This window comes from Phaseolus vulgaris, chromosome 1 (assembly GCF_051622355.1).
Source record: "Phaseolus vulgaris cultivar YP4 chromosome 1, ASM5162235v1, whole genome shotgun sequence".
NCBI lineage: Eukaryota > Viridiplantae > Streptophyta > Magnoliopsida > Fabales > Fabaceae > Phaseolus > Phaseolus vulgaris.
Window position 1 is genome coordinate 48,882,918 of NC_143498.1, and position 27,188 is coordinate 48,910,105.

The window sequence follows — 27,188 nt, forward strand, 5'->3', positions numbered from 1 at the left end:
GTTATGTAATGTTAAAAATTAATTTGATACATAACTTTCTAAGAGTGTTAGTTTTAAGGAAAAAAAATTGGATAATCGTGTATGGATCATTCGGCGCCATTAAATATCAAAATATCAAAAAAATTGCATACATGATACATTAAATATTAAAATATATTTTTTGGCTAGTGGGAAACCATGTCCGGCGGCAATATCCTCAGGAGTTAATGGCTCAAAGTTTGAATAAGCTGATTATCCAAACATGATCCATACACAATTATCCATTTTTTTTTCTTTAAAACTAACACTCTTATAAAATTATGTATCAAATTAATTTTTAACATTACATAACTTACTACCCAATATATAAACAATAAAATTAAAAAAAAAATATGACGCGCCAGAAGTCGTGTCAGGTTGACACGACTTCAGTATGACATGGCAGAATCGTATCTAATTGGGATGATTTGTGCATATGAAGTCGTGCTGAATTGGCACGACTTGCTTAAATTTATAAATTTTTTTAAACAAACCCTATTTTGATAAAAAAAATAAAAAAAATAACCACATGATCAAAATCCCGAATAAGCACAACAAGGCTTATTATGTTAATTACAAATCTTGCAGAACCACTACTTTAATTTGTTTATGTTCTTGCTGGTTTTGTATAGATGTACGTAGTCCTACTAGTGACTAATTTTTCTGATAAAATATCTCAAGCTCTTCGTTCTTTGATCAATCGCACCGTCTTCATGCAAATCTTCATGAACATGTAATATTATGAAAGCTAATTTCGTTTTCTTCTAAATAATTTAATTAATGAAATCTTAAAAAATTTAAAAAATGATGAAAATAAATAAGTTATGACAAGTTGATATAAATTGTTGAAACTAAAATCGTGACAATGTGATATTACTCTAATGTAATAATAGTTTATGAAGACTATATAGTGTGACAATTTTTTTTATAAGTGTTGGAGTATCAATCAAATACTTTATATTATATTTAATTAATTTTTACTGATAAAAATAAGAAAAAAATTCTTTATTGTTTGAAACTAAACGGGTAATATTCTGAGTTTGGATTTATAAAAATAGATTACCTTAATTTATATCCATTTGTAGGATGAGATGAGATTAGTGTTACAATAAGAAAAATGTACCGGTACGGGGCGAGGTCGAGACCCATCTGGCTGACCGATGCCCAGTCAACCTGATCGAGACCAGGGGAACCTGGCCGAGACCTTAGAAGACTTGGCCAACAGGCCGAGAGACTTAGACCTTAGAAGACTTGGCCGACAGGCCGAGAGGCTTAGACCTTAGAAGACTTGGCCGAGAGGCCGAGAGGCTGAGACCTTAGAAGACTTGGCCGACAGGCCGACAGGCTGAGACCTTAGAAGACTTGGCCGAGGGGCCAAGAGGCTGAGACCTTAGAAGACTTGGCCGAGAGGCCAAGAGGCCGAGACCTTGGGAGACTTGTGCCGAGAGACCAAGAGGCCGAGACCTTTGGAGACTTGTGCCGAGAGACCAAGAGGCCGAGACCTTTGGAGACTTGTGCCGAGAGGCCGAGACCTTAGAAGACTTAACTAAGACGACCGAGACCACAAGGATTTGGTCGATGGCCGACCCGCATCAAGGGAACTTGGCCGATGGCCGAACCCTATCACAATTAACGCTCAAACCGATATCAGTGAAGCTAATCCACCATCAAGAATTAGGTAATGCAACCCTAAGCGGTATCCACCTCGATAAACGGGCCCAACAAGGTAGGCCCATTAGAATAATATAAATAGCGCGCATCCCAAGGAGTAAGGTATGTCATTTATTACTGTTCACCTACCTTAGAGTTGACCACCCGCTTTACTGACTTGAGCGTTGGAGTGACTTCGCAGGTACCCCCACCATCCGGTGTTCACCCGACGAGCGAGTGTCGAGTGTCGAAGGATAAGTAGGAGGACGAGAAGAATCCCAGTTCATCACCCAGTCACCTGCCCGACCGAAGGAAGGAGAATAAGGCTTCAATAGTTCTCTAGATCCCATCTCCATAGCAGGAAAAAAAAACATCATCACTTTTACTTTAAAATTCCTATGATTTTGTTTGCAAGTTTTTCATATGTGGATAATTAATTATAGGACAAAAGGATGGGATGCGAATTAATTGAAACAATTGCTTCACTGTAATTAATTGTGTGGTTATAACTTATACATTTAAATTTTAGATATATATATATATATATATATATTTATATGAATAAATATTGAAGGAAAGACTTTAATAATTTAAATAATTTTTGTCTCGAGACAATTCGTCTCATAAACAATACCTATATATATATATATATATATATATATATATATGAAAAAAAGCTTTAGTATAAATTCCATTTCACAATTTCAAACTCTAAATCTGACAATGATTTATATATATGTATTACAGCATTCTTTTATTCATTAATATAGAAAATATAAAATAATTTTATTATTTCAATGCATTGTGAAATTACCTTTTTATAAATTTTTAATAGAATTAATACAAAGTTCCTCGTGTACAATAATGATGTGATCTTACTTATATACTGAAATTTAATACAGATGATATTCACCGACAGATTAATAGCGATAAAACTAGTAATTAATACAGCGCAGTAATTTAATAGAAAGAATGGAATTTCATAGCGTGGTCTACTACTACTTTTCATTTTTATTTTGAAATAAACAAAATCTAAATCGAAAGAAAAAAAAAGTTGCAAAACAGAAGAATTATAAAGTGTTGTTTTATGATTTAATCTTCTCCTTTGTACTTAATTAGATTTCTTTCCAATTCTTTAACATAAGCTTTTTCTTTTCATTCCATTAATAAGGTTTTTTTTTATAAAATATCTTAATTTTAATTAATGTATAATTTATAAATAGTTAATAGTAGTAAGATGTGAATAGAAGAAAAAATGGAGCATATTAATTGACATGACACATAGCTAGGTACTGACCCAAAGCCACAACTCCATCCACCAGAAGTCTTTAGAAAGAAATTCAAAAATATTTATTGACTTCCCTAAAAAACGCCATTAGTATGCACCTCAAAACCCTAATTCCTATCTCCAATTGACCATAAATCAAGTTCAACAAACACCTTAAGGACCACCAGTCTTAAATGCAGTGGGAAGACTTGTGCATGACGAGCAATAATGTCAACACTGTTGCTAATATTTTATGAAAGGAAAATACAACTTTTCTTAGTATAAGTTAATGGTTTGAGTTTCTTACTAATAAAATAATATTTTAACACTAAAAGGAGGGTTATGGAACGTAAAATGATCACTTGAATATCCAACGACGAAGTTTGAAAAACAGCAGAACCAAGATTTTCGAGGAGATTGCCGAAAAACATAAAAACACATTTATAATAAAAGTAGCAAATTTGTTTTATATATATGTCTCACACGGACTCATCTGTCACAGCCTTTAAATTTGTGAAGTTTGGATAAGGACCAAAGTGAAAAGACAACATAGAACATGACATTGATGCATTAACGCGTTGCACTTTGAATATTTGATCATTGATTGACAGAGAAGAATAAAGAGGTGCAGGAAAATAGTTGTGGGGAATATATCATAGATAAAACAATCGCTTTTAAAGAATTTCTGAGTAGTTACTAGCTATACTGTCTCAATATATATCTGTAGAAATTTAGTGTTGACTCAAAGATCTAGTTGACTCACCTCATTGAGGTCCCTCTTGCAATTAGAAGGATGATTCTTCATTTGCAGAACGATATGTTACATTAATCATTGAAGAACTTAAAGAATATATACAATACCTGCCGTACCAGGTCAAAACAGATTAGTCATAAGAGTTCCATACATGTAGCAACACACTCTATTCACTTCAAGATACTGAAAATTATCTCAGATTTTGATATCTTCAAGAAGTTATAATGTTTCATCAAATATTGAAATATTATAACCATGGAAAAAATTATACATAGGCAAAAGCAAGATTAAGTAAATTTAGAACAAATGTGTTACCAAAATATCCTGCCATATTACGTTTTGACCAGTTTCACACAAACGATGAAAATACTAAAATATAAATTGCTTAGGTTGTATTTATCCATATATTATCAAAATATGATAAAATATAATTGCTTGTATTTTTTTTTTTTTCAGTTTTGTTCTGTTTGAGCTTTTTCTGTTTGGGCTGTCCAACACTGCTTGTTTTTCTTTTTTATACTCATTTTGTAACATACTTCCAGTAGATAGAATAATAATATCATTTTCTCCTTCTCTTTCCTTTCACGTTTCTTTTCTGTTATTCTCTGCTCTTACCGCTATTGGGTTTTTCTTTTCTAGTTCCTCTGTTCTCCCTTTTTCAATCAAGGGTTGCATATTCTTTTTCATCTCTTTTCTCTTTTCCGCAGGATCGGTGCCTACCTTGTTATGGTATCAGAGCTCTTCCTTTGAAGAGCTCTGCTGCGCGCTCTCTCTTCCTCCTTTTCTTCATCTTTATACCTATTTTCTACTTACGTTCCTTTCTTGTTTTTTTTTTCTTTCAGCAAAATCGGCTACAATGGAACCATCTGCAAACAGCTACCTTTATCTTCATCCTGGTGAAAACCCTGCGGCTTCACTGGTTTCACCGGTTCTTGACGCGACGAATTATCATTCTTGGAGTCGGTCTATCATAACAGCGCTAAGTGCGAAGAATAAAGTCTAATTCGTCCTGGGCACCCATCCCTGCCCACCAACGAGCGATTCCAACTATTCGTCCTGGGTCAGATGCAACAATATGGTATTGTCCTGGTTAGTGAATTCGGTATCCCTTCCAATTAGACAAAGTGTGATTTGGATGGATATTGTTGTAGATGTGTGGAATGATTTGAAAACAAGATATTCTCAAGGTGATCTCTCTAGGATTTCCGATTTGCAATTAGAGGCATCTTCTTTAAATCAGAACGATTTGTGAGTGACTGATTATTTTACGAAACTCAGAATTATTTGGGATGAGCTTGATAACTTTCGACCTAACCCTATCTGTCTTTGTCAACATAAGCCCTCTTGTTCTTTAGCCTCTGTTATTAGTCAAAGGAAATGCGAGGATCAAGCCATGCAGTTTCTTCGAGGGCTTAATGATCAATTCAACAATATTCGGTCCCACGTACTCCTCATGGAACCGATTCTACCTATTTCAAAAATTTTCTCTCTTATGGCACAGCAAGAACGTCAATTGGCAAGCAATTTTTTACTTACAAATATTAATCATACTAGTGTGAATCGTAATTCTGTTAAATGTTCTTTTTGTGGAAGATTGGGTCATGCTGAGAATGTCTTTTATAGAAAAGTGGGTTTTCCAAATCAAGAAAATAAGAATTTCAAATTCAACAACAATAAGAAAATTTGTACTCATTGTGGTAGGAATGGTCACACCATAGATACATGTTACAGGAAACATGGTTTTCCTCTCGGTTATAATCCTCCAAACAGTAGGACCGCTCCTTCGCTTAATGTTGTTTTAACTGATGATATTCCTTTTAAGAATTGTCAACAAGAACAGGATTCTGGAGACATGCGTTCTGCCTTCACAGCTCAGCAATATCAAGTCTTATCTGCCTTGATCAAGCAAAATGCAACAAACAATATTGCCACTCAGCCACCTGTGCAAGTAAATCAAGTGGGCTCTCTTACTGTTGATACCAATCACAAGGATTCTACAACTGATAATGTTACTATTTCAAACCTTTATACTAGTATTAAAGGCTCTTGGATCTTAGATTCAGGAGCGACTGATCATGTTTGCACCTGTTTGTCTGATTTCACCTCTTATAAAAGTATAAAACATGTTCTTATCAGTTTGCCAATGGACATCGTTTCTATACTAGTTGTTCTGGAACTGTGGCTTTCAGTAATAAGTTTTACCTAAATAATGTTTTGTATGTGCCTGAATTCACTTTTAACCTGATTTCCACTTCCAAACTTGCTTCTAATTTGAACTGTCACTTGATTTTCTCATCCAAGGATTGTGTGATACAGGACAATCTAACGAAAGAGAAGATTGGTATAGTTGAAGCCAAAGATGGCTTGTACATTTTTCATGCTTCTGTTTTTCAAAGACATACTACCAACAGATCTGTTCATTCTTTTCATTCTGTTTTGAAAGACACGAATGTGTGGCACAATAGACTGGGACATCTTTCTGATGAACGATTACATGTTTTGAGATATCGATACTCTTTTATTTCTGCCCATAAACCATATATGTGTGATACTTGTCATAGAGCAAAGCAAAGAAAACTTCCGTTTGCTTTAAGTGATTCCATTACTTCTAAATTTTTTTAGATTTTACATATGGATATATGGGGTCCTTGTTCTGTTATTTCTATGCATGGTTTTCGGTATTTTTTAACTATTGTAGATTATTTTTCTCGCTATACTTAGGTGATATCTATGCGCACAAAATCTGAAGTGAGAAATCACATATCTAATTTTTTATCTTATGCTGAAAACCACTTTCAAACCACTGTCAAAATTATACGTTCTGATAATGAGGCTGAATTTGCTATGACAAATCTGTTTTCTTCAAAAGGCATTATTCATCAAAAAACTTGTATAGAAACACCCGAACAGAATGGTATTGCAGAACGCAAACACCAGCATATTCTTAATATAACGCGTGCTTTGCTTTTTCAAGCCAATTTACCCCCTATTTTTTGGCATTTTGCTGTTTTACATGTTGTTCTTCTCATCAACTGTATTCCTACTCCTTTGTTGCAGAACATGACTCCTTATGAAAAATTAAATGGTACTTTGTATGATATCTCATCTTTACGTGTTTTTGGTTGTCTTTGCTACTCTAGCACTATTACTTCTCACAGAAAGAAACTAGATGATAGGGTTGTATCTGGTATTTTTCTTGGCTTTCAACCACACACTAAAGGTTATCTTTTTCTTAATCTTCAAAATCATAAAATCGAGATCTCTAGACATACTGTTTTCTATGAACATCACTTTCCTTATAAAATGAAAGATGATGAGAATGAGGGTCCCAACAATTTATCTTTGCCTGTTCCTCAACCTTATGTTTCTACCTATGATTTTTTCTCTGACAATAACAACACTGCTACTGAGATCATGATTCCTCCTGAAACTGCGGAACATACATCGCCACGGAGATCCACTCGGGTTAGGAGAATTCCTACCCACCTTGCAGATTTTCATACTGACATGTCATTTGCACATACTGTAAGTTCTAAATATCCTGTTAATAATTTTGTGTCCTATCATGCTCTATCTTCTAATTTTCAACATACTATTGCTTCTTTTTCTTCTTCAACTGAACCTCAAAATTATGAGGATGCTTCCAAACATGACTGTTGGAAAGAAGCAATGGCAGAAGAACTTACTGCTCTCTCTGCAAACAACACTTGGACACTGGTGCCCCTTCCCTTGGGAAAGAAAGCCATTGGCTGTCGCTGGGTGTACAAGGTAAAGCATAGATCAGACGGTACAACCGAACGCTACAAGGCACGTCTCGTTGCAAAAGGCTATGCGCAACTTGAAGGACTAGACTTTCTTGATACTTTTGCTCCAGTTGCAAAGCTGACCACCTTACGCCTGCTTCTCGCCCTTGCTGCATCACACAAATGGTTCCTCAAACAACTGGATGTTAACAACGCCTTTCTACATGGAGACCTTCTTGAAGAAGTATACATGAAGCCACCTCCTGGAATTGATGTCCCTAATCCACAAATTGTTTGCAAACTGCAATGTTCGCTCTATGGCCTACGCCAAGCAAGTCGACAATGGTATGCCAAACTATCTCAATTCTTACTTTCTAATGGTTATGTTTTGTATGCTGATGATCATTCGTTATTTATAAAAACACAAAACACTCACATAACTGCCCTTCTTGTGTATGTTGACAACATCGTCCTTACTGGAAATAATTTTGAGGAAATTACCCACATCACTACACTGCTGCATCAACATTTCAAGATAAAAAATCTGGGTGACCTAACTTTCTTTCTGGGACTTGAAGTAGCCCGCAACAACACTGGTATTCACCTCTCACAACGGAAGTATACCATGGATCTTCTACATGAGACAGGGATGCTTGATTGTGCACCTGTCCTAACACCCATGGTTCATTCTTCGCAGCTTTCAAGTACTCAAGGTGATCTCCTATCTGCTGCAGAATCCTCTTCATACCGACGCCTAATAGGAAGACTCATCTACTTGACCAACACCAGACCAGACATTGCCTTTAGCGTGAACAAACTGAGTCAATTTGTTTCGGCACCTACAACAATACATCGTCAAGCCGCTTTTCGCATCCTTCGATACCTCAAGAATGCACCTGGTCATGGTCTATTTCTGTCAGCAACAAGCACTTTTCAACTCAAAGCATATAGTGACTCAGATTGGGCCACTTGCCCTGAGACAAGAAAATCTGTAACCGGCTTCTCTATTTTTCTTGGTGAATCACTCATTTCCTGGAAATCCAAGAAGCAACAGACGATCTCCAGAAGCTCTTCAGAAGCCGAATATAGAACGTTAGCTGCAACCACCTGTGAAATCCAATGGTTAACCTACTTATTACAAGACTTCCATATTCATTTCACTCAACCTGCCATCCTTTATTGCGACAACCAGTCTGCAATACATATTGCATCCAATCAGGTTTTCCACGAACGAACCAAACATATAGAGATCGACTGCCATCTTGTTCGAGACAAACTCAGTGCTGGCCTCATCAAAATACTCCCCATCTCTTTCTCAATGCAAACTGCTGACATCCTCACAAAGCCTCTCCCTCCATCTACCTTCAAAGTTCTTCACTCCAAGCTGGGAATGAAGAACCTGTACTCCCAGCTTGAGGGGGGGTGATAAAATATAATTGCTTGTATTTTTTCTTTTTGGTTCAGTTTTGTTATGTTTGGGCTTTTCGTGTTTGGGTTGTCCAACACTGTTTGTTTTTCTTTTTTATACCCCTTTTGTAACATACTTCCAGTAGATAGAATAATAATATCATTTTCTCCTTCTCTTTCCTTTCACGTTTCTTTTCTGTTATTCTCTGCTCTCACCGCTACTGGGTTTTTCTTTTCTGGTTCCTCTGTTCTCCCTTTTTCAATCAAGGGTTGCATATTCTTTTTCATCTCTTTTCTCTTTTTCGCAGGATTGGTACCTACCTTGTTAAAATATCATGTCATCGTGTTTTTTTTATCAATCTCATACACATAATCTCATAAATGTACTAAAATATAAATCACTTTTGTTTTTATCCATATATTTCTTTAAAATTAGGTTTGTCAAGAGTTTACTTATTCAAGACTTTTCATTCTTAACAAACATCTTTCTGATTTTTACAAAGAACTCCTTAGTTATTTATGTTTTCAGAAATTATGTATTGGAATGCTTATGGAATGGATTTCAAGATCATTTTCATACAATTTGATTTCTTCCATAGTTTTATTTTCCTCTTATTTTCGGAGGTACTTTCATATGCAAGAGATGAAATGAGTCTTAACATAAGATCAAGATCCATTACACCAAAAAATATTAAGACATTATCTTGTTGGGACTTGAAGTTTAAGTTATCCAAAACAAAAATAGTGTCGATAATAACAATAATATTGATATGATGATTTTGAACTAAATTGAGAATAACAAACACAAAATACATTCACATGTCTCAATAAATTTCATTTTAAAATATCGTTAGTACATTAAAATTTTATTTTTGGATGAGTAATATGTTGACACAATAATAAAATACTAATAATAAGAATCTATAAAATAATAAACCTTATGTAATAACTGCTAACAAAAGTCAAATAATTATTACAAAGTTAACACTACTACTCCACACATGTAATACTAATTCTCCTTTAGACTAATTAATATGTACACATATTTTAAGTTTATAATCTTTTTATATTTTAAAATAAATTAATTTACACAAGAAAGGTCACTTTAGTGACATGTTATTTTAATTAATTAATTTAAAAAAAATAAGAAATAAACATATAATCATGATTGAGTAATTCATTTTTTTTATCATATTCTTTGTATTTCAATTGAAAACATAGACAGATATATATTTAAATATAATTATGTTATATCAAAATACATCCAAAATAAAATAAAATCAACCATCCAATTATTATTAAAATTAAAGTTCTATTTATTTATTCTAAAATTAAAAATTAGTTAAATTTAAAATTTTAATTAAAAATCAAATCCGATATTATTTTAACAAACAACATTATTCCACATATTTCACCTACTATAATTTTAGGTGAAGACTAACTTCAAGTTGAGTTAACAATTTGATAGTAAAAGTCACACAAAACAAAGCTTAAGTTTAAGTTAGAACTGAACGGCGTGATGAGGGTAAATTACCAAAAAACAAAATTATACTTAAATAAAATCATTCAATAAAAACTAATTTAAAAAATAAAAATAATTAATTACTATACTAATTAAATTAAATATTATTTTATAAATTAAAATTATTTAAAATAATTTTTAGTATTAATAAATAGTTTTTAAATTTATATATAATTAACTATCAAAATGTTTTAAATATAAAAAAAATTAATTACTATATTAACTAAATTATATATTGTTTTAAAGATTGAAAAATTATTAATATTTAAATTATTTTTTATTATTAATAAATAGTTTTTAAGTTATCAATTCTAACTATAAACTATTGTATATTTTAGAATTGATAGTTAAAATTTTTGTAACTAAATATTAATTTAAAAATTATTTATTAATAATAAAAATTAGTTTAAAAACTAATAATTTTTTGTAATTTGTAAAATAATATAATAATGAGGAGTGGAGAAGGAAAGTGAGTGCGAAGACCTAAGAATTAGAGTTGAAATATTGCACGAATTGGGTTGAGTGTGTCTATTAACGCGTGGAAATCATCATGAAATCATCATGAAATGATCTTTTGTTCTCACCTAATTCACTTCCAACTTACTGCGACCTTCTCTGCAAACTCTGTTTATGCTTGACAGCACTGCACCATTTTATAAGTAGTCTAATACTTTTTTTTTTCAAAGAAGAAGAAATAGACACTCTCTGGTATGCAGATGAAAAAAATATGAATCGTGCTTATTTTCTCAGAATTTGAATGAACAATTTTTTTAACTTTAGGATTTATTAACTTCATTCTCTTGTGACTACCTTATCAGTTATAACTGTTATCAGTTGTAACTTCCTTATCAACCGTTTTATTAACAAGTTTCACTTGTAACTACCTTATCAGTTATAACTGTTATCAGTTGTAACTTCCTTATCAACCGTTTTATTAACTATAATTACTTTATTAGTTATAAGTGGTCTATCAGTATTTTTTTTTTTTTTATCTTTTATCTTGTTATGTGCTATATAAATATAGCACTTATGGAAGTGAGTAACAATTCTTAATTAATAAAATATATAATTTTCTCCATTTTATCTTATCTCTCTAAATGAGATATATAAAACTAATATGGTATGTATCAGAGTCAGTACTAGAATAGCGAAGAGTATTAAGGTTTTTTTATACTACATGAGTAAGGCCTGCGGGAATGCTTGGTTGATATATGTTGATGACATTATGTTGGTTGACAATAATCTTCAGAAAATCCAGCGTGTTAAAACTCATCTGCATAACTCATTTAGTATCATACACCTTAGTACTCTTCGTTATTTTTTGGAATTTGGGATAAGTCGCTCACCTTATGGGATTGTTCTCAATCAACGAAAATATTGTTTAGATTTTCTGATAGTGGTTTATTGGCTTGCAAACCTGCCTCTTCTCCCATAGACCCATCATGTCCTTGTCCTCTCTCTGAGAGTGAAAGTACATTACTTTTTGAATCCAGGTGAATATAGAAGATTGATTAGACGTTAAAGAATCCCATATTTAATGAGAGAACGAAACACATTGAAATTGATTGTCATTTCTCTCATATTCATTTATTTTCGGTTTCTTCCTCTAATCAAGTGGCTGATATGTTTCTTTAGGAAAAAAAAAAGTGTGAGTCGTAAGAAAACAATGAACTTAAGATATGTGACAATATTTATTTTATAAAAAAAATTTGTTTTGACTTTTATTTAACAAATAACGTGAAAGTAAAAGGTTCGTGTCATTAATTTAAGTCATTAGTGTTGATGATGCCAATACAAAGAAGATTTTATTAATCCCTTTTTTATGACTCATTAGGAGAAAGATTAGTGAAATTTTCTTTTTCTATTATATTTGTTTCATTCACAAATATTTGAATATGAGAGATTGTTTAAGATATTTGGACCCAATTCTTCTTAAAACAATGACTTCAAGAAAAATTACATTTTAATTTTGAACTAAAAAGAACAAAAAAAAAAACATGACCATAAAAGATGTATTCAATTTATTTTTTGTAACTATAAAAGAACACAATATAAAATACGTACTTAAACTTTTTATTTATGAGAGCAGAATTCTTTTATTACAAAAGATAATTTTCTTTTATTTCTCTTTGGTCAAAGATTTATTTTTTATTAATAATTTTTCATTTACTTTTCAATTAAAATAATACTTTCTTACAAAATAAATTTTTTTAATTTGAACCATATAACCCTACATATGGTCAATATTATAAGTCAACTTGTGGTCACATGACTACTTATAAACATGTATCTTTTAATTTTTAATTTTAACCCTTCAAATGCATTTAACTGTGAAGATTTATAATACTCATTTCGCATTTTAAAATATAAAATTATAAATGTGTTTTAATTTATTAAATATTAAAATTAAACTTGTAAGCATTTTTAAATTTTTAATTATTAAAAATAATCAAAACATTAAGTAAAAATATTATTATTGAAACATTCAAGAAATATTTTAATAGAAACCATAAAAGGTTCAAGGTATAGAGGATGAAAAATTCTACGATAAAGGTGAATACAAATAATCATAATGATACAGTTTTATAATTTTGACATTTATGAAAAATATTTTACAATAAAACTTGTCCAACTTATACAATTAATAAAGTAACTTACAAGAAGATAGTATGATAAATTATTTATAAATAGTTTGAAATACTAAAATTTAAACAGTACATGTGAAAACATTAAATTTAATTTATAAAAAAAACAAAATAAAATACTAAAAAAATTCTTAAATTTAACTATTTTAAAATAATTTAATCATTATCACATTAGTATTAAATAATTTATCAACATTTTAGATTTTATTTATTATTACATAATACTCGTGTTTTGGGAAAACTTAAGTCATTGTAACTTGAACATTCTGACTTCTATGAAGTTTTTAAAAATTAACTTGTTAATAATGGCAATTTTGAATTCACTTTCTCTTATTCATATAAGAGATTTAGATGAGCTGAATTAACTACAGTCTCAAAGATTTAGAATTCCTTGTAAGACAGAAAGTGCATTAAAATCTTTCTGCTACAATAATGGTTTTATTAATATAGTCAAAAGTTGTTATCAAAGTGGTCAACATCCTGCACTAAGTTGTACAAGTCCTGAAAACATAGAACTATTTCTTTCTAGAATAGAAGAGAGCTATTTCTTCCGACTCTCAAACACAGCAGCAGACTTGCGTTGCAAATTACACCTAATAATCACAGTAGATAATAATCACAGTAGAACCATCTCCGAGATGTCCCTTCATATTTAATTGGTTTAATTTAAATGTTTCACACGTCTAATTTATCAGAAATTTTGAAACATTGCTATATAAGATAACAGATCACAATAAAATGGAATCATGTCACCACAAAGATAGGTTTATCTGCTGTCACAAGAGCATGGGCGAGCAAAAACATATACATAATGTTAACAGAATGTTATACATGAACATTATAGACACCCTATGAAGAATAAAGAAACCAAGAAAGTCAAAAGTCATGTGTTCTCCACCAAAAAAATCACAAATAACTTACTATATCAAGAATACAAATTGACAATAAAAGTAATTACTGCAGAGCTTTACAGAGGTTTGAACTCCCTTATATGGTAAGGAACCCTAGTGACTAGCAGGATGTCAGAACATTGTGAAATTTCCTATTTACCAATCATCGTCAAGGTTGGCTTGGTGGAAACATAAAACAGTACATATAAATATGAAGAACGATGCAAGCTCAATGACCATTGCGCCTGTCTCAATCATATGTGCGTGTTTGAGGATTATAGGAATGGCTATGCTCCCAACTGCTGATGCTCCAGTCAAAAATTTTGCAGCATCTATCCAACTGCAACACAAGAGCAGGTGTTACATTTACTGTTGCAACAAATAATATTTAAATATAACTCTCCATGCATTCATATTGAATTGCAAAAAGGTTATATAAACAGGAGCAGCACCGATTGCATTGCATACAGGTATACAACAGAATAGTAGTAACCCAAAAGCCAATGGCATGGAAATTATTTCTACATAAAATCAGACAGCTTTTCTGAGCTCTAAATGGCAACAGATACTTACCCCCCACCATCACGGCTCATTAGAAATTGAGTAGATCCACCTCCAAAGAATAAGCAAGGCATAGGTACCAGCACATACATCAGAGCTGCAGGTGCAACGTTCTGACCGTTAAACTTTTTTAATATACAAGACATTTCCAGATTAAAAGACTCAAATTTACCTGATAACATGGGCCACCAATTGTTATATATTACACATGCCTGCCACAGCAAACAGAAAGTAAATGGGATTACATTTAAGACTTGCTCTCTCAACAGATTGGATGACTAATATTTCAATTAGATCGTGTATCAATCGCATATAAAAAATAACTATTTGAATAAATCATCATCTTTTTTTCCATGTTTAACAAATTTGGCCCATAGATTATGGACTCGACCAGTATGTATTCCATTACATCCCACTGCATCCACAGCACTACAATCTTTTTTTCAGACTTATAAATAGCAATGTGTAACAATCAAAACCAAGCATAGAATAATCAAAAAACAAATTAAAGACCTCAAAATTGATCAAACCAAAGTTGGAGGAAACCTAATTGTGAACGAAAAAAAAAAAAACAGTCATTATTCATTTCATAACAAGCATAGGGCATACACAATCAGCCTTATGGTGAAAAACATACCAGAATCTGAAGCAAAATGCTAGCCGAGAACATAAAAGCCAGCCCAGCAAGGCTGCAAGTGTAGGAAAGAGAAATTTAAAAGTTGATTTAGCTTAGTTTGCACTATAATCAATCATCATGGTACAAAACTCAAGAGAGTTTAGTTTACACTTACACTGTGAAGACGAGAATAGTCCCAGAACACCAATTTGTAACATCAGATGCAGGACAGAGTCAGTAACATAATTTAAAGTATAAATTGAGAAATAAAACAATTAAAAAATAAAAGTAAAGGAACAGAAAAAAGGCAAGAAAACAGAAATCCTTAGTTGGAAAAGTGTTGCATGAATTTGGCCATATCCCATGGCAGTATATAATCCCCAAAAGACTAAATGAAATGAAAATAAATATACTGTGAGTGGGATTTATCTTTTCAAACTGGTACCCCAAAAAAATTGAGATTTTAACAACTTTTTTATAGTTTGTTATATGTGTATGAGTATACCTATCAGAATCTCCTAACTCCTGATAAACAGATATATCCTCTAAAAATGCACTCCTCTCACTTTGGAGGAGCCAATTCCCTTGAGGGTGATGGCGACACACACATACGCAGGTTACTATTTTGGACCTCTAACCTTACCATCCAAGCTACCCTGCAGCATGTGTTTTGCATTCTTACTTTTTTGGACTTGAACTCAATATTGCAATGGAAAAATCATCATTGATTTCTATAAGCAAACACGCAAGCACAAAGTCCCAATTTTATTACAGCCTGGACCATTTGCTGCTAACAAATTTGATGTTTAATTGTATGCTCTTAAAAATTTTCATAAACCATCGTTTCTGTGTGAAGAGACTGTCTTGGTATGCCCTAATCCCCATTCCCACCAGGATCATACGAAAACCCAATAAATGAATTGCTACCGAAATTTACTATTCATAACCCTAAGCAAATTGTGAACGAGTTAAGTTTTATCCGTTTGTTGTGGAGAAACCTGTTGCAACAATCGGTAGTGGAAGCGAAAGTAATTGCGACCTAATTAGAGTAATAAAGAGAATTCCAGTGAGGAGAATCGGTAGTGTGAGGAGAAAGTTGAAATAGAGATCAGTTACCGTGTATTGTCATTGCCATGCTCAAGAAGGGACTTTATCTCTGTCTCCGATTGCAATCCACAGAACAGAGATTTTTTCTGACGGAAAAAAGTGCAGAGCTGAGATGGGACTTGCTCCCAATTTTGACCCACCCACTCTTTCTCGCCTTAATTTTAATCAACGTTTTTGGACTTTCCAGTGATTCCAATATATTAGTAGCTACTGTGTCACAAGCAATTGCTAATAGCTAAAAAGATAATATATTTTCACCATCTCGTGATTTACTATTTATTATTTATAGGAATAGGATTAGGATTTAGTATGTTTATTTCACCTAATAAATGCTTATTTAAAACTGAAAATAATATTTGTAAATATAAAGATTATATTTTAATTAAATTTTATATCAACTAGATAGATATATATATTTGCATATAAAAGTTGTGTTCAAAATTTCTAACTAGAATTTAATAGGTATAAGTTGACAATGTAAAAAAGTATACTGTTAACTTATCGAAAGTATTTTTCTATAACTTTTTAAGATAATTATTATAATAGTATATACAATAGCTGCTGCTTATGATTGAATGTATAATTGAAAAAGTGAAAATAGTGAAAGTTTTGTTTTTCTATAATATAAAAAAAAGTAAGCACGGCATTAATTACATTTTAATTTTTCATCTCATGTTTAAGAAAAATCTTTATTTTAAGTGAATTAATATCACAGGCAATTTTATCGCGATAAATTGATGATAGCTATTTGAAGAAAAAAACTGTTGACACTCTTCCAAAAAATAACATTCACTAACAACTCGCTTTAATAATATAATAATATATATTAGAATTTTAAATTAAAAACTAAAACAGATATTATTAAACTATTATTATTTAGAAATATTAAGAGAGTGTTTTTTTTTTATGGGGTCAATGCATCCTCATCCCTATTTTAAATACCTGCTTATATTGTTTCTCAATATCAAAGCAATGATGTATAAATATTCATGTAATATAAATTTATTGATGTTATGCTATATTTTTTTCTAAGTATCTATGTCACATTCAATGTTTAATGTATGAATTTTATGGTGTTCATGCTATATTTTAAAAATTAATTGTATTTTAAGAAAAGGTCTAAAATGCAATATTGAAAGAATAACATCACAACTTTGTTTTATAGTGTTATTATATATTACGAAAATGTTTTATTAACACTTTTGTCCACTAACATATACTTGCCCTACACGTGTCATCAAGTAAAGATGTGGTAGTAGGGTTTTTTTGTAATTATGATGAGTAAGAAGCAGCGGTCTCGTCTAACATATACTTGCCCTACACGTGTCATTAGGTGAAGATGTGGTAGTAGGGTTTTTTTGTAATTATGATGAGTAAGAAGCAGCGGTCTCGTCTAACATATACTTGCCCTACACGTGTCATTAGGTGAAGATGTGGTAGTAGGGTTTTTTGTAATTCTGATGAGAAAGAAGTAACGACCTTCTCGTCGTAGAGAGAAAAAAAAGAAGGAACGACCTTCTCGAAGGAAGGTAGAAAGAAACATTGAGAAGCACAGAGCAAGCAAGCAAGCAAGCGAAGCACAAAGCATACTTTTTTTTGGTGTTGGACGTTGGAAATCAAGAAACGTCTTTCTTGTATAGTCGTCATTGCTTTGGGTGTTGGATAACTTAACCGGTATAATATATTGCACCAAACAAAAAACACAGTACCACCACGGATAACACATCACATCGACGACTACGTCAACGAACAAACCAACAACAACAAACACGATAACGGAAGAACGTCAGTATCACAAAACAAATGAACTGAAAACGGAATTTGAGGGGGACCAACCACTAAGAACTCGAACAAAACGGAGGCACCGAGAACAACGGCTGCACGGATAACTTGAACAAGAAAGTAAAAGGCAGTGAGATTCAATTTAAGCTAAAATTTTATTATTTCATACATTTCAACCAAACTTGCCACATCGCGAATACAATCTCACTGACCTCGGAAGCCTCAAAGTATCTTAGTGTAAATATATCGAGACTCTATATATTAAGTTTCACTCAACACATTACACATAAAAGAAAGAAAAACTAGACTTTGAGTAGTTGTAAGTTGTTGAAGAAAGCAAGGGCAATCCAATCCAGCTGCATTGGAGACCAACGTACGTGGTTGATTTCAGCTGATGATCCGTACCACATCACCGGCTCCACCTCACAGCCATTCCTTGAGTCCTTAACGTCCCAGATGAAGGCCCTTGCATCATCGCCAACAGAGCACAAATGTCGTCCAAAATCTGGGGACCATGACATCGCATTAACACATGTTCTATGTTTACTCAACTCCATAAATGGTGTGGTTGGAAGCCTGATATCCAATATCACCACCTTGTTGCTGTCCAATCCCACTGTGGCCATAAATCTTGGATCACTTTTATTCCATTCCAATCGGAGCAAAGGACAATCCTGCACAGGATTTTCATAAATTATAGTAGATTTCTCCTTGTCTCTTAAGTCAAACACCCTCACAGAACCATCACCTGACACGGAAGCAAAGACATTGAACCCACCCCATGAAATGTCATACACTTCTTTGTCATGTGCCACTAGCTGTGCCTTCATGACTTCCCTTTCAATGTCCCAGATGGTGCATGTGGTGTCTACACTAGAAGTGGCTATTAGACGAGTATCAAACACAGCCCAATCAAACGAGGTAATAGCCGAGTGATCACTAACTTTGTTACCAATGAGGGGGGACTTTAGTTGAATATGATCTTCGTGGATTTCCCATAATCTAAGGTTGTCACCTGAGGTGGCAATGAGGTCTGGATTGGTGTCATCCTCGGAGGGAAAGAACATGATGTTTGTTGGTGCATAAGGGTGGTCAAACGCAAAACGAGGGTCGGTGGTGAAATTGAAGGTGTCGTAGTTGAAGTGCACAAGTTCAACCTTGTTGGTGTAATCTTCCAAGTAACTGCCAATGGCAAGACGAGGGCTTCTGTCACGACGCATTGACCATGCTAGAGAGGAAATAGGCCACTGAGCAACATAGGTGTGCACACCTTGTTTTTCCTCTGTATGGCTTTGCATGGTGAAGTTTGCTTCAATGGAATCCATAAGAAAGCCAAGAAGCTACAATTCTGCAGGTTAGATTGACATGTGCAAGTCAGAAACTGTTCCATTTTTTGCTTTAAGTGATGCTTATCATGTTAGACATATGATATGTACCAGAATCAAATAACTTATAGCATTGAGTTGGCTTCATTCAACTGTTGTATTTTTCTTCAAAATTAGTTAGTGACATGTTTGCTGACTTAACAAGAAAGAGGATTTTACTGTAAAAAAACTAACAAAAGAACTTGTTCTCAGTAAGATAAGAATATCACTAAGTAATCTTAACGAAATTACCATCTATATAGGTAATTTGAAATTCTTTTAATTGATTCTCAAAATTTCATAATGACCATAATTGTATTTAATAAAAAATTAAATTCTTAACATTAATAAACATATACATATATATTTTTTATTATTAATTGTTATTTATAATTTTAGTAACAGATAAATTTTATATATAACTTTAATGTTTAATACTATATAATAATAATTATGTTAAATATCATGTTAATAATTATTTTCAACAATTTAAAACTTCAACAATATCACATTTTCTTATTCATCTTTAACCATATCACATAATTAAAATTAATATCTTCAAAATAATTTGAAATAAGATAAAAATATGTTTCTAATCATTCTAAAACTATTTAAATTTACTATTAGTCCCTCATTTTTTTACTAGCTTCATTTTTTATTTGATTGAAGAGAAAAAACAAAAGAAAGACCAAAAAATCCTATTCTCTCAGTTTAGACCCACATATTAAAAAAAATACACAAAAATAGTTATTATATAACTCTCCATTTCAATCCCTGTCTCTTAGAGGTCAGGGATCATCATCTATTCACCATCAACTTGCCACCTTCCTCTATTAATACACACTAATGGAATTAAAATAATAAATTCAAAGACACTTTTTCATGGCCTCTCAGAACAATGTCAACAGGAAAAGTAGAAATAAAGAACCGATTGTATAATCAGAGTTAGCCCAAGATGAGAAACAAAATGGCTTGTAAAATAATATAACCTTTGCCACTAGATGATAAGCAATGAACTTACATTGAAACTGGTGTTATTAGCTCAGCAGAAACTTGGTGAGGCTCTGCACATGCATCCAAAGCATTAGTAAAGTTAATTAGGATAACAAAAAATATTTAGGATCACAAACACTACTGCATAAGATGGTAGGCGATTTTGGATAGTAAAAGAGACTTAACATGATTTTCTACAGCTAAATGCTACAGCTTTAGTCTACAAATTCCTAGTATCAGAGGTTTTTCCCATTGGTCAGGCTATCCAATTACACATATCTACTGATAAATTAAGAATATGAAAAAACTTGTGATGATAGAAAACATATATTAATTTAAAAGGTATATACAAAAAAAAATACTATTCAGTGTGAAAGAAAGCATGTAATTTTTGGGGCAAAAATAAGTGGATGATGTCCAAAAAGGAATCTGTGTTTTAAGACTTTTGTAAGAGTAGAGACAGTAAAATGGTTTTAAGAAACTAAGAATGTTAGAATATTTAATAAATTTGAGTGATGATTTTTTGAGAAAACAGTGAGAAGAAATGAAGGGAAAAACTTGAGGAGCATAGGTATATAGAAGATGAAAGGAGGTAGATGATATATAGAAGAGACAGAGAGTAAACATTTTTCTCTTAAAAGAGAAGTTAGAAAAGGGGCTTACATTGCTCAGATCCCAAAGCCTCCGGTGCTAACTTGGTGCAGTGTGGAGTACAATTGCGATCTGTGGCAAAGCAAATAAATATCAGAGCACCACCAGCAGTTTGAGAAGGGAAGGGAAGGTGAAACTAATAGTCAATATTGTTTGGTCAGCTTTTGTAAGTAAGTTGTTCAAGAACTCACACGTTTGTAAAATCATTTTGTCCCTGTACTTGAGACAACTGTGAGATAGGTACTAGTTGATTCAGAGTTAAGAATATCTAACAATAAACACTGTGAGGGCCAAGGAATCTGTTCATGAATGGAATTCAAATACAATAAAGATGAATGGAAACTTCTCTAGAGATAAAATTATAAGCATAATATATGATATAATAATGAGATAAAAAGAAAACTCACTCAAATATTATTAGAAGGATGACATGTGCTCATATTATAACTAAAAAGATAATATTTTGTTAAAATATTTGTTAACTCACATTTGTAAAGGAGTATTTTTAATGTTGAGTTGTTTAAGTAACTTTTTTTTATCTCTTTATATAAGAGAGGAGTTGAAAGCTTCATCCCAATGAACATCATATATATATATATATAAAAGCGCTAACATTGATGATGAAAAAATACTAACAATGACCAAAAAAATGTTAGTATTGACGATACCTTAAAGAACATCATAAATATCATACGCGGTCATCAATGTTAGCGTTTTCTTCATCAATGATTGCTCAGACACATCACTATCATCTTCAATAATTGTCTCTGTATTGCAATTTTCGTTTGTTTACGGCGCTTTCATTAGTCTGATATTTTTTTATTTGTAGAAGACATTGTTGTTTCCGCAGATATGGAGGATTAAAAATAAGAAGATGCTGGTGATGGAGGATATGGAGGGGAATTGGTTGACGATGATAGTAAAAGATAAAACAATTTGACTAAGTCTCTATGCAAGTTCAAGACAAAGAAAAGATAAACATATTTAATTATATTTTCTTCTTTTATATATAATATTTTTCATTATTAATACTGATTGAACAATTAAAGATGAATTTTTTATTTATTAATTGTGTAAGATGTATTACATGTGTTATAATAATAGAAATAAAAAATCTTTCCCGCTAGTACACATAAAACTTTTTTAGAATCAAAGCTAAAACCCTCTTCTAACTTTCAACGTCGCAGGGTGTTACTTGTATTAGTTGAACCTGCACTTCTATTTAAATGCGCATAAGTTTAAATCTTTATGGAAGCCCCAATAATTGAAACCTTTTTTACCAAACTTTTAAATTTTTAGTTAAGCGTCAAAAAATACAAAAAAAAATTAAGTTGTTTCTTTCAATAAACTTATTCTTATGACTCTGTTTTAAATTAATGATAAAATTAGTTTTGGAATAATTAATATAGACTATAGAGTATTTTAAAATTTTATTTCAAATAAAAAAATGTAGTTAAAAAATGAAGTATAATTACTTTTAACTTTTAAATATCAAGTTATTTTTTGTAAGTTTTCAATAACAATTTGTATAATAAATTTTGCAATTTAACGGAAAGAATATTCGTAATAAAATATTAATTATTTGATGAAACTCGCGCAAGACCCATTAAGTAAAATATACCCATGTAAATTTCACTAAATAAATAAATATATGTATATATACTAATATTCTTTATGAAAAATACTATAAAAAACACCTTCATAAATTTGATTTCTCTTATAAACTAATGGGAACTAGTAACCAATTTGCCATATACAATTGGATTTATTTAGTCTAAAACGTGATTTTGTAAATATCCAATATTTTAAATAATTTAAAATTCCACGTTTTTTTATTAGAAACTTACAAAAACCGTCATAAATATTAGTTTTATATTATCATTTTTGTGTTTTTTTATTTTTATTTTATTTAACATATTTAATTACCCCTGCCAAAGTGAATGTTGACAAAAAAAAAATAAAGAATAACTTTTCTTTGACAACAAACTTACGAAGAATAAGATGTTTTCTTTTGTTTTTAGGCAAACTAATCATCCAGTAAAAAATTATTTAGTAGGGTTTTTATATGTTGAAAATCCAAATCCAATAAATATATAACGGATATAAATGTTAGATTCATTTTAATTCGATCAAATCAATTTGATTTTTTTCAATTCAATTTTAAATTAGATTAAATTTAAATTTAAATTATTTTGTCAATTAGATTAAATTTGATGTATGATTGACTTAATCGATTTTATGTGTATTGATCAGACATAAGTTGAACTTGACTTGCTTTGATTTGACCTGTCCGTCTTGATCTCACTTCAACCCTATTCGATCTACATCAAGTTGAACTCAACTTGATCTTGGTTTGACCTAACCTAATCTCAAACAAATTCTACACGACCTAAACCCAACACAACTCGATTAAATATGAGGCCAAAATGACTTAGTTCGACTTGGGAATAGTTTGACTCAACTTGACTTGACATAGATCGATTTAACTTAGCTTGACATGACCTCATCCTGATATGAGCTTGATGTCTTGGCCAAAAATAACCCTAACTTGACTTGGCCTAACCTTAGAAAATTCATCTTAATCCCACCTTATCCCACCTATACTTAGATTTTACCCGACTCGACTTGACCTACAGTTAGTCTAACCATACTTGGTCTTACCTAGGTCTTGCCTAACTCTATTGGACATGACCCACCCCGATGTAGGCTCGACGTCGCAGGTTAATAAGAGACCAGTAACTCGAATTGATCATACCTAACCTCATTTGTCCAAACATGGGACTGAGTTAACTCTACTCAATGATGGTTTGTGTTAGACTTAAGCCTGAGTTGACTTTGATTAAACTCAACTTGACTTAGGTATGGGTTGACTCGATCTATGTATGTGTTGGACTTTAGTTCGAGTTGACTTTAACTCCACTTAACTTGAGCTTGGGCTTAATCGGTTCAACTCGGGTATGAGTTATCCCTTAAGCTCGAGTCGACTGTAACTCGACTCGACCCGGTCCCAAGTTGTCTCGACTTGACTTAAGCCCAGTCTGACTCTAACTCGACATGTCCTAGGCTCAGGCTAACTTAACTTGACTTGGGTACGGGCCAAATTGACTTGACCTAAGCCAAGGTCGACTCTACTCGACCTGAGTTTGGGTCGAATTGATTCAACTTACTCCCAGGTTGACTCGACTCAATCTCAACTTGACTGACATGTGTCAATCTTGGCCTCTAATTGACTTAGCTCAATCTAGGAAGCTTGGGATGACTCGTCTTGACTTGAACCGAGGCTGAATTGGCTCAACCTAGTCTCAGACTCACTTAGCTTAACTTATGCTCGGGTTGACTTAGCACGACCTGGACTCAGATTGACAAAACTTTATCTGGATCAGGGATTACTTAACTTAACTTGTGCCCATGCCCACTTAGCTTGATTTGGGCCCAAACCACCCAGCTTGACCTTGGCTAGGTTGACTCAACTAGACCTGGGTTGAGATGACTTATTTAAAAGTCCGACTCAGTGTCACCTTACTTGGGTTTGGCTCAACCTACCATTTTATAATTTGAAACGATCGGGAGAAATCTTGATTTTAGATTTTTAAAATCCAAAAAATTATCTAATCTATATCTCTGACTCAAATTTAGTTAAATGGATTAGATTGAAAATCCAAAAATATAATTTTGAATTTAAGATAAATCCATTTAAATATACTTAAATTAATATCACAATTTGAATTTTTTATTTACCTTAAACTTCGAGTAAAAGTGAATAAAATATCTAATTGGGTCAAAACTGGTTCATTTTAATATTACTTAATATTTTCAAATTAAATTTCCATTTTATTTATACATAATATTGAAAATTATAAATTTTGAATTTCCAATCTTAAAATTTTTAAGATGGAGCACGAGAACCAAAAGCGTTAATCTCTCACGATACTAGACAAAGTGACTCTAGTGAGTTTCCATTTTCCAAACCATTATATCATTATATTATATGGTTTGTTTTTGTTACCTTTATTTTCACTTCCCCTCCATTTTTCGTTTGTTTTATTTTTAGGTTAAATCACAGTGTCACTACTCTTTAATTCATCACGAACAATTTTAATCAATTTTTTAATATCTTTTTATACTTAATCAATTAATTTGTTTTTTGTTATATCTTAAAGATACATGTTGGGATCTAAAATTCAATCAAATCAAAATAAAATAATAAAATATATGCCAAATTGAGAATAGGACAAATCATTAGTTTTTTATATTATGAAGAAATAAAATCACTTGAAAATATAAAATATCAAAATTATTATTTAACTATTTTTTGTCAGATAAATGTATGTTACCCAGTTCCATCTGATTTTAAGAAATTCTAAGGAAAATATTTTATTAAAGATATCATTAATGCATCTGCAAAATTTAATGTATTTGGCATGTGAATTTGATGATTTTTTATTTATTTATTTTACTTTATTTGTTTTACCATGTGTGTTTTAATAAAAAATACTTTTCTTTATCAAGAAACAAACACACCTACCTTTAAAAACATTGGTTATAATAATCCATACCATGTCTTAGTCGGTTATAAGACTAGTTCTTTATATCGAATCTCTAGTAAATGTAGAAATGTAAAAAATATCCATATTAATTTTGTTTATAGTAGTGCATAACTTTGATGAGAGGAAGGTAGATTATATAGAAGAGTGTAGTTTTGAATGGTTTGTTCCAGTGGTGGAGACAAGGAAAAGAAAAAAAAAATGAATGTGTTTTTCTTTTTATGAAGAAAAATATTTTTTAATAATTTTTTCATATTAAATATTATTATAAAATTTGATATTTCAATTAAGGAAGTGCGTTGAAAATTTTATATCAATTAAAAATAAATATATTTAATAGTATATAAATCTTCTCTTATAAATTGGTTCTATAAGTTATCAGATTAAATTAATTTTTTTTTTAATATTATAATTTTTTAATCTAAAAATATATACTGCATATATTTCAAATTTTATCATACTTGAAGAAATATGTTAACTTGTGTATTCTATAAATATATTTTAAATTACCAGATCTATAATAAATAAATAAAAAATATTACATACAGATAAAAATTTAATAATTTTGTAAATTAAATTTTTTATTACTTCAATGTTTAGATAATTCGAAACTTAAAAATTGAAATAATTTCAAAGAGCTTCATAAAATAAGGTTGAAACATTATAGAAATATATTTATTCTTTTGTCATGGATCTAATACAGTAGAATCCGTCGTCTCTAATAAAACACTGTCATATTTAAAAGGAATCTTTAAAAAAATTGCCAAAAAAATATATTAAACAAAATCTTATATTTTTAACTAGCAAGCATCCGTTTTCATTCCTTGACCTTCAAGAAATAGGAGGTTGTAGGTAGATATTTGAGATTTTTTTAGTTACATTTGTTAATAAAGTTTATTGAATACATTAATCATTTCTACTCAGTCGATTACTTACTAATTATGTTACTTAAATGTGTGTTTTCTTTTAGGAGTGATGGAGGTTAAAGATGGAGTGAATGAATGTCACCCTTATTTGTTTATATGAAAGAGAGATGTTGAGGGTGAGAGTGAATGGAAAGTTAAAGGTATTTAGGATCCTCTAATAATTAAAGAGAAATGAGAGTAAAATGAGATGAAAAGACCATAATGCCCTTCATACAATTAGTATTAATAATAAAAATTATTATTAATAATAATTTTGTATATATATATATATATATATAACATAACATAATTTAAAGAATCATAAATAATATTAAAATTATCTAAATAAATTAACTTAAGTAACAAAATTAATTTAAACTAATAAAATGAAAAATAATAAAATTATATTATTTAATTATTTCTTTGAATTTAATATATGTTTTTCTTTTATTTATAAATAAAACTTTAAATTATTTTGATTAACTAAAATATGCACAAAATTAATAATAATTTATTATTATTTTTATATATAAGGGTAAAATTGTAATCTTACAAATTATCCTATTTAAAATAATTTTAAATACTCTTACAACCATCACATCACTCACGTATCTTAATAAACTTTTTTCACACATCCACTATAACATACCATACTTCAAACACACTCACTTTTTTTCACATTTTCTTCTCACACTCTCTCTCCCACACCCTTAACTTTCCACTATCCAGTTCAAAAAAATATGAGCAACTAGTGTATCATATTTATCTT

General features: G+C 31.2%; 2 protein-coding genes across 3 annotated transcripts; both read right to left on the minus strand.

The window, feature by feature from the left end:
* Positions 1–13,795: 13,795 nt before the first annotated feature.
* LOC137814591 (Vacuolar protein sorting 55 (VPS55) family protein) lies at positions 13,796–16,380 on the minus strand. The gene is made up of 5 exons (XM_068617405.2): positions 16,190–16,380; positions 15,095–15,146; positions 14,630–14,669; positions 14,470–14,554; positions 13,796–14,236 (listed from the first exon to the last, which is right to left on the minus strand). The coding sequence occupies exons 2-5, from the start codon at positions 15,125–15,127 to the stop codon at positions 14,053–14,055; spliced, it is 342 nt and encodes a 113-aa protein (XP_068473506.2). The 5' UTR covers positions 15,128–15,146; positions 16,190–16,380; the 3' UTR covers positions 13,796–14,052.
* Positions 16,381–18,072: 1,692 nt separating this feature from the next.
* LOC137814596 (WD repeat-containing protein LWD2) lies at positions 18,073–21,111 on the minus strand. 2 transcript variants are annotated; one of them, XM_068617410.2, is made up of 3 exons: positions 20,983–21,111; positions 20,348–20,390; positions 18,073–19,310 (listed from the first exon to the last, which is right to left on the minus strand). In XM_068617410.2, the coding sequence occupies exon 3, from the start codon at positions 19,285–19,287 to the stop codon at positions 18,265–18,267; it is 1,023 nt and encodes a 340-aa protein (XP_068473511.1). In that variant the 5' UTR covers positions 19,288–19,310; positions 20,348–20,390; positions 20,983–21,111; the 3' UTR covers positions 18,073–18,264. The 2 variants fall into 2 exon arrangements, with proteins under 2 accessions (XP_068473511.1, XP_090160924.1); XM_090304798.1 differs by lacking the exons at positions 20,348–20,390; positions 20,983–21,111 and adding an exon at positions 19,399–19,518 and having other exon boundaries at positions 18,139–19,310.
* Between the last annotated feature and the right edge of the window lie 6,077 nt (positions 21,112–27,188).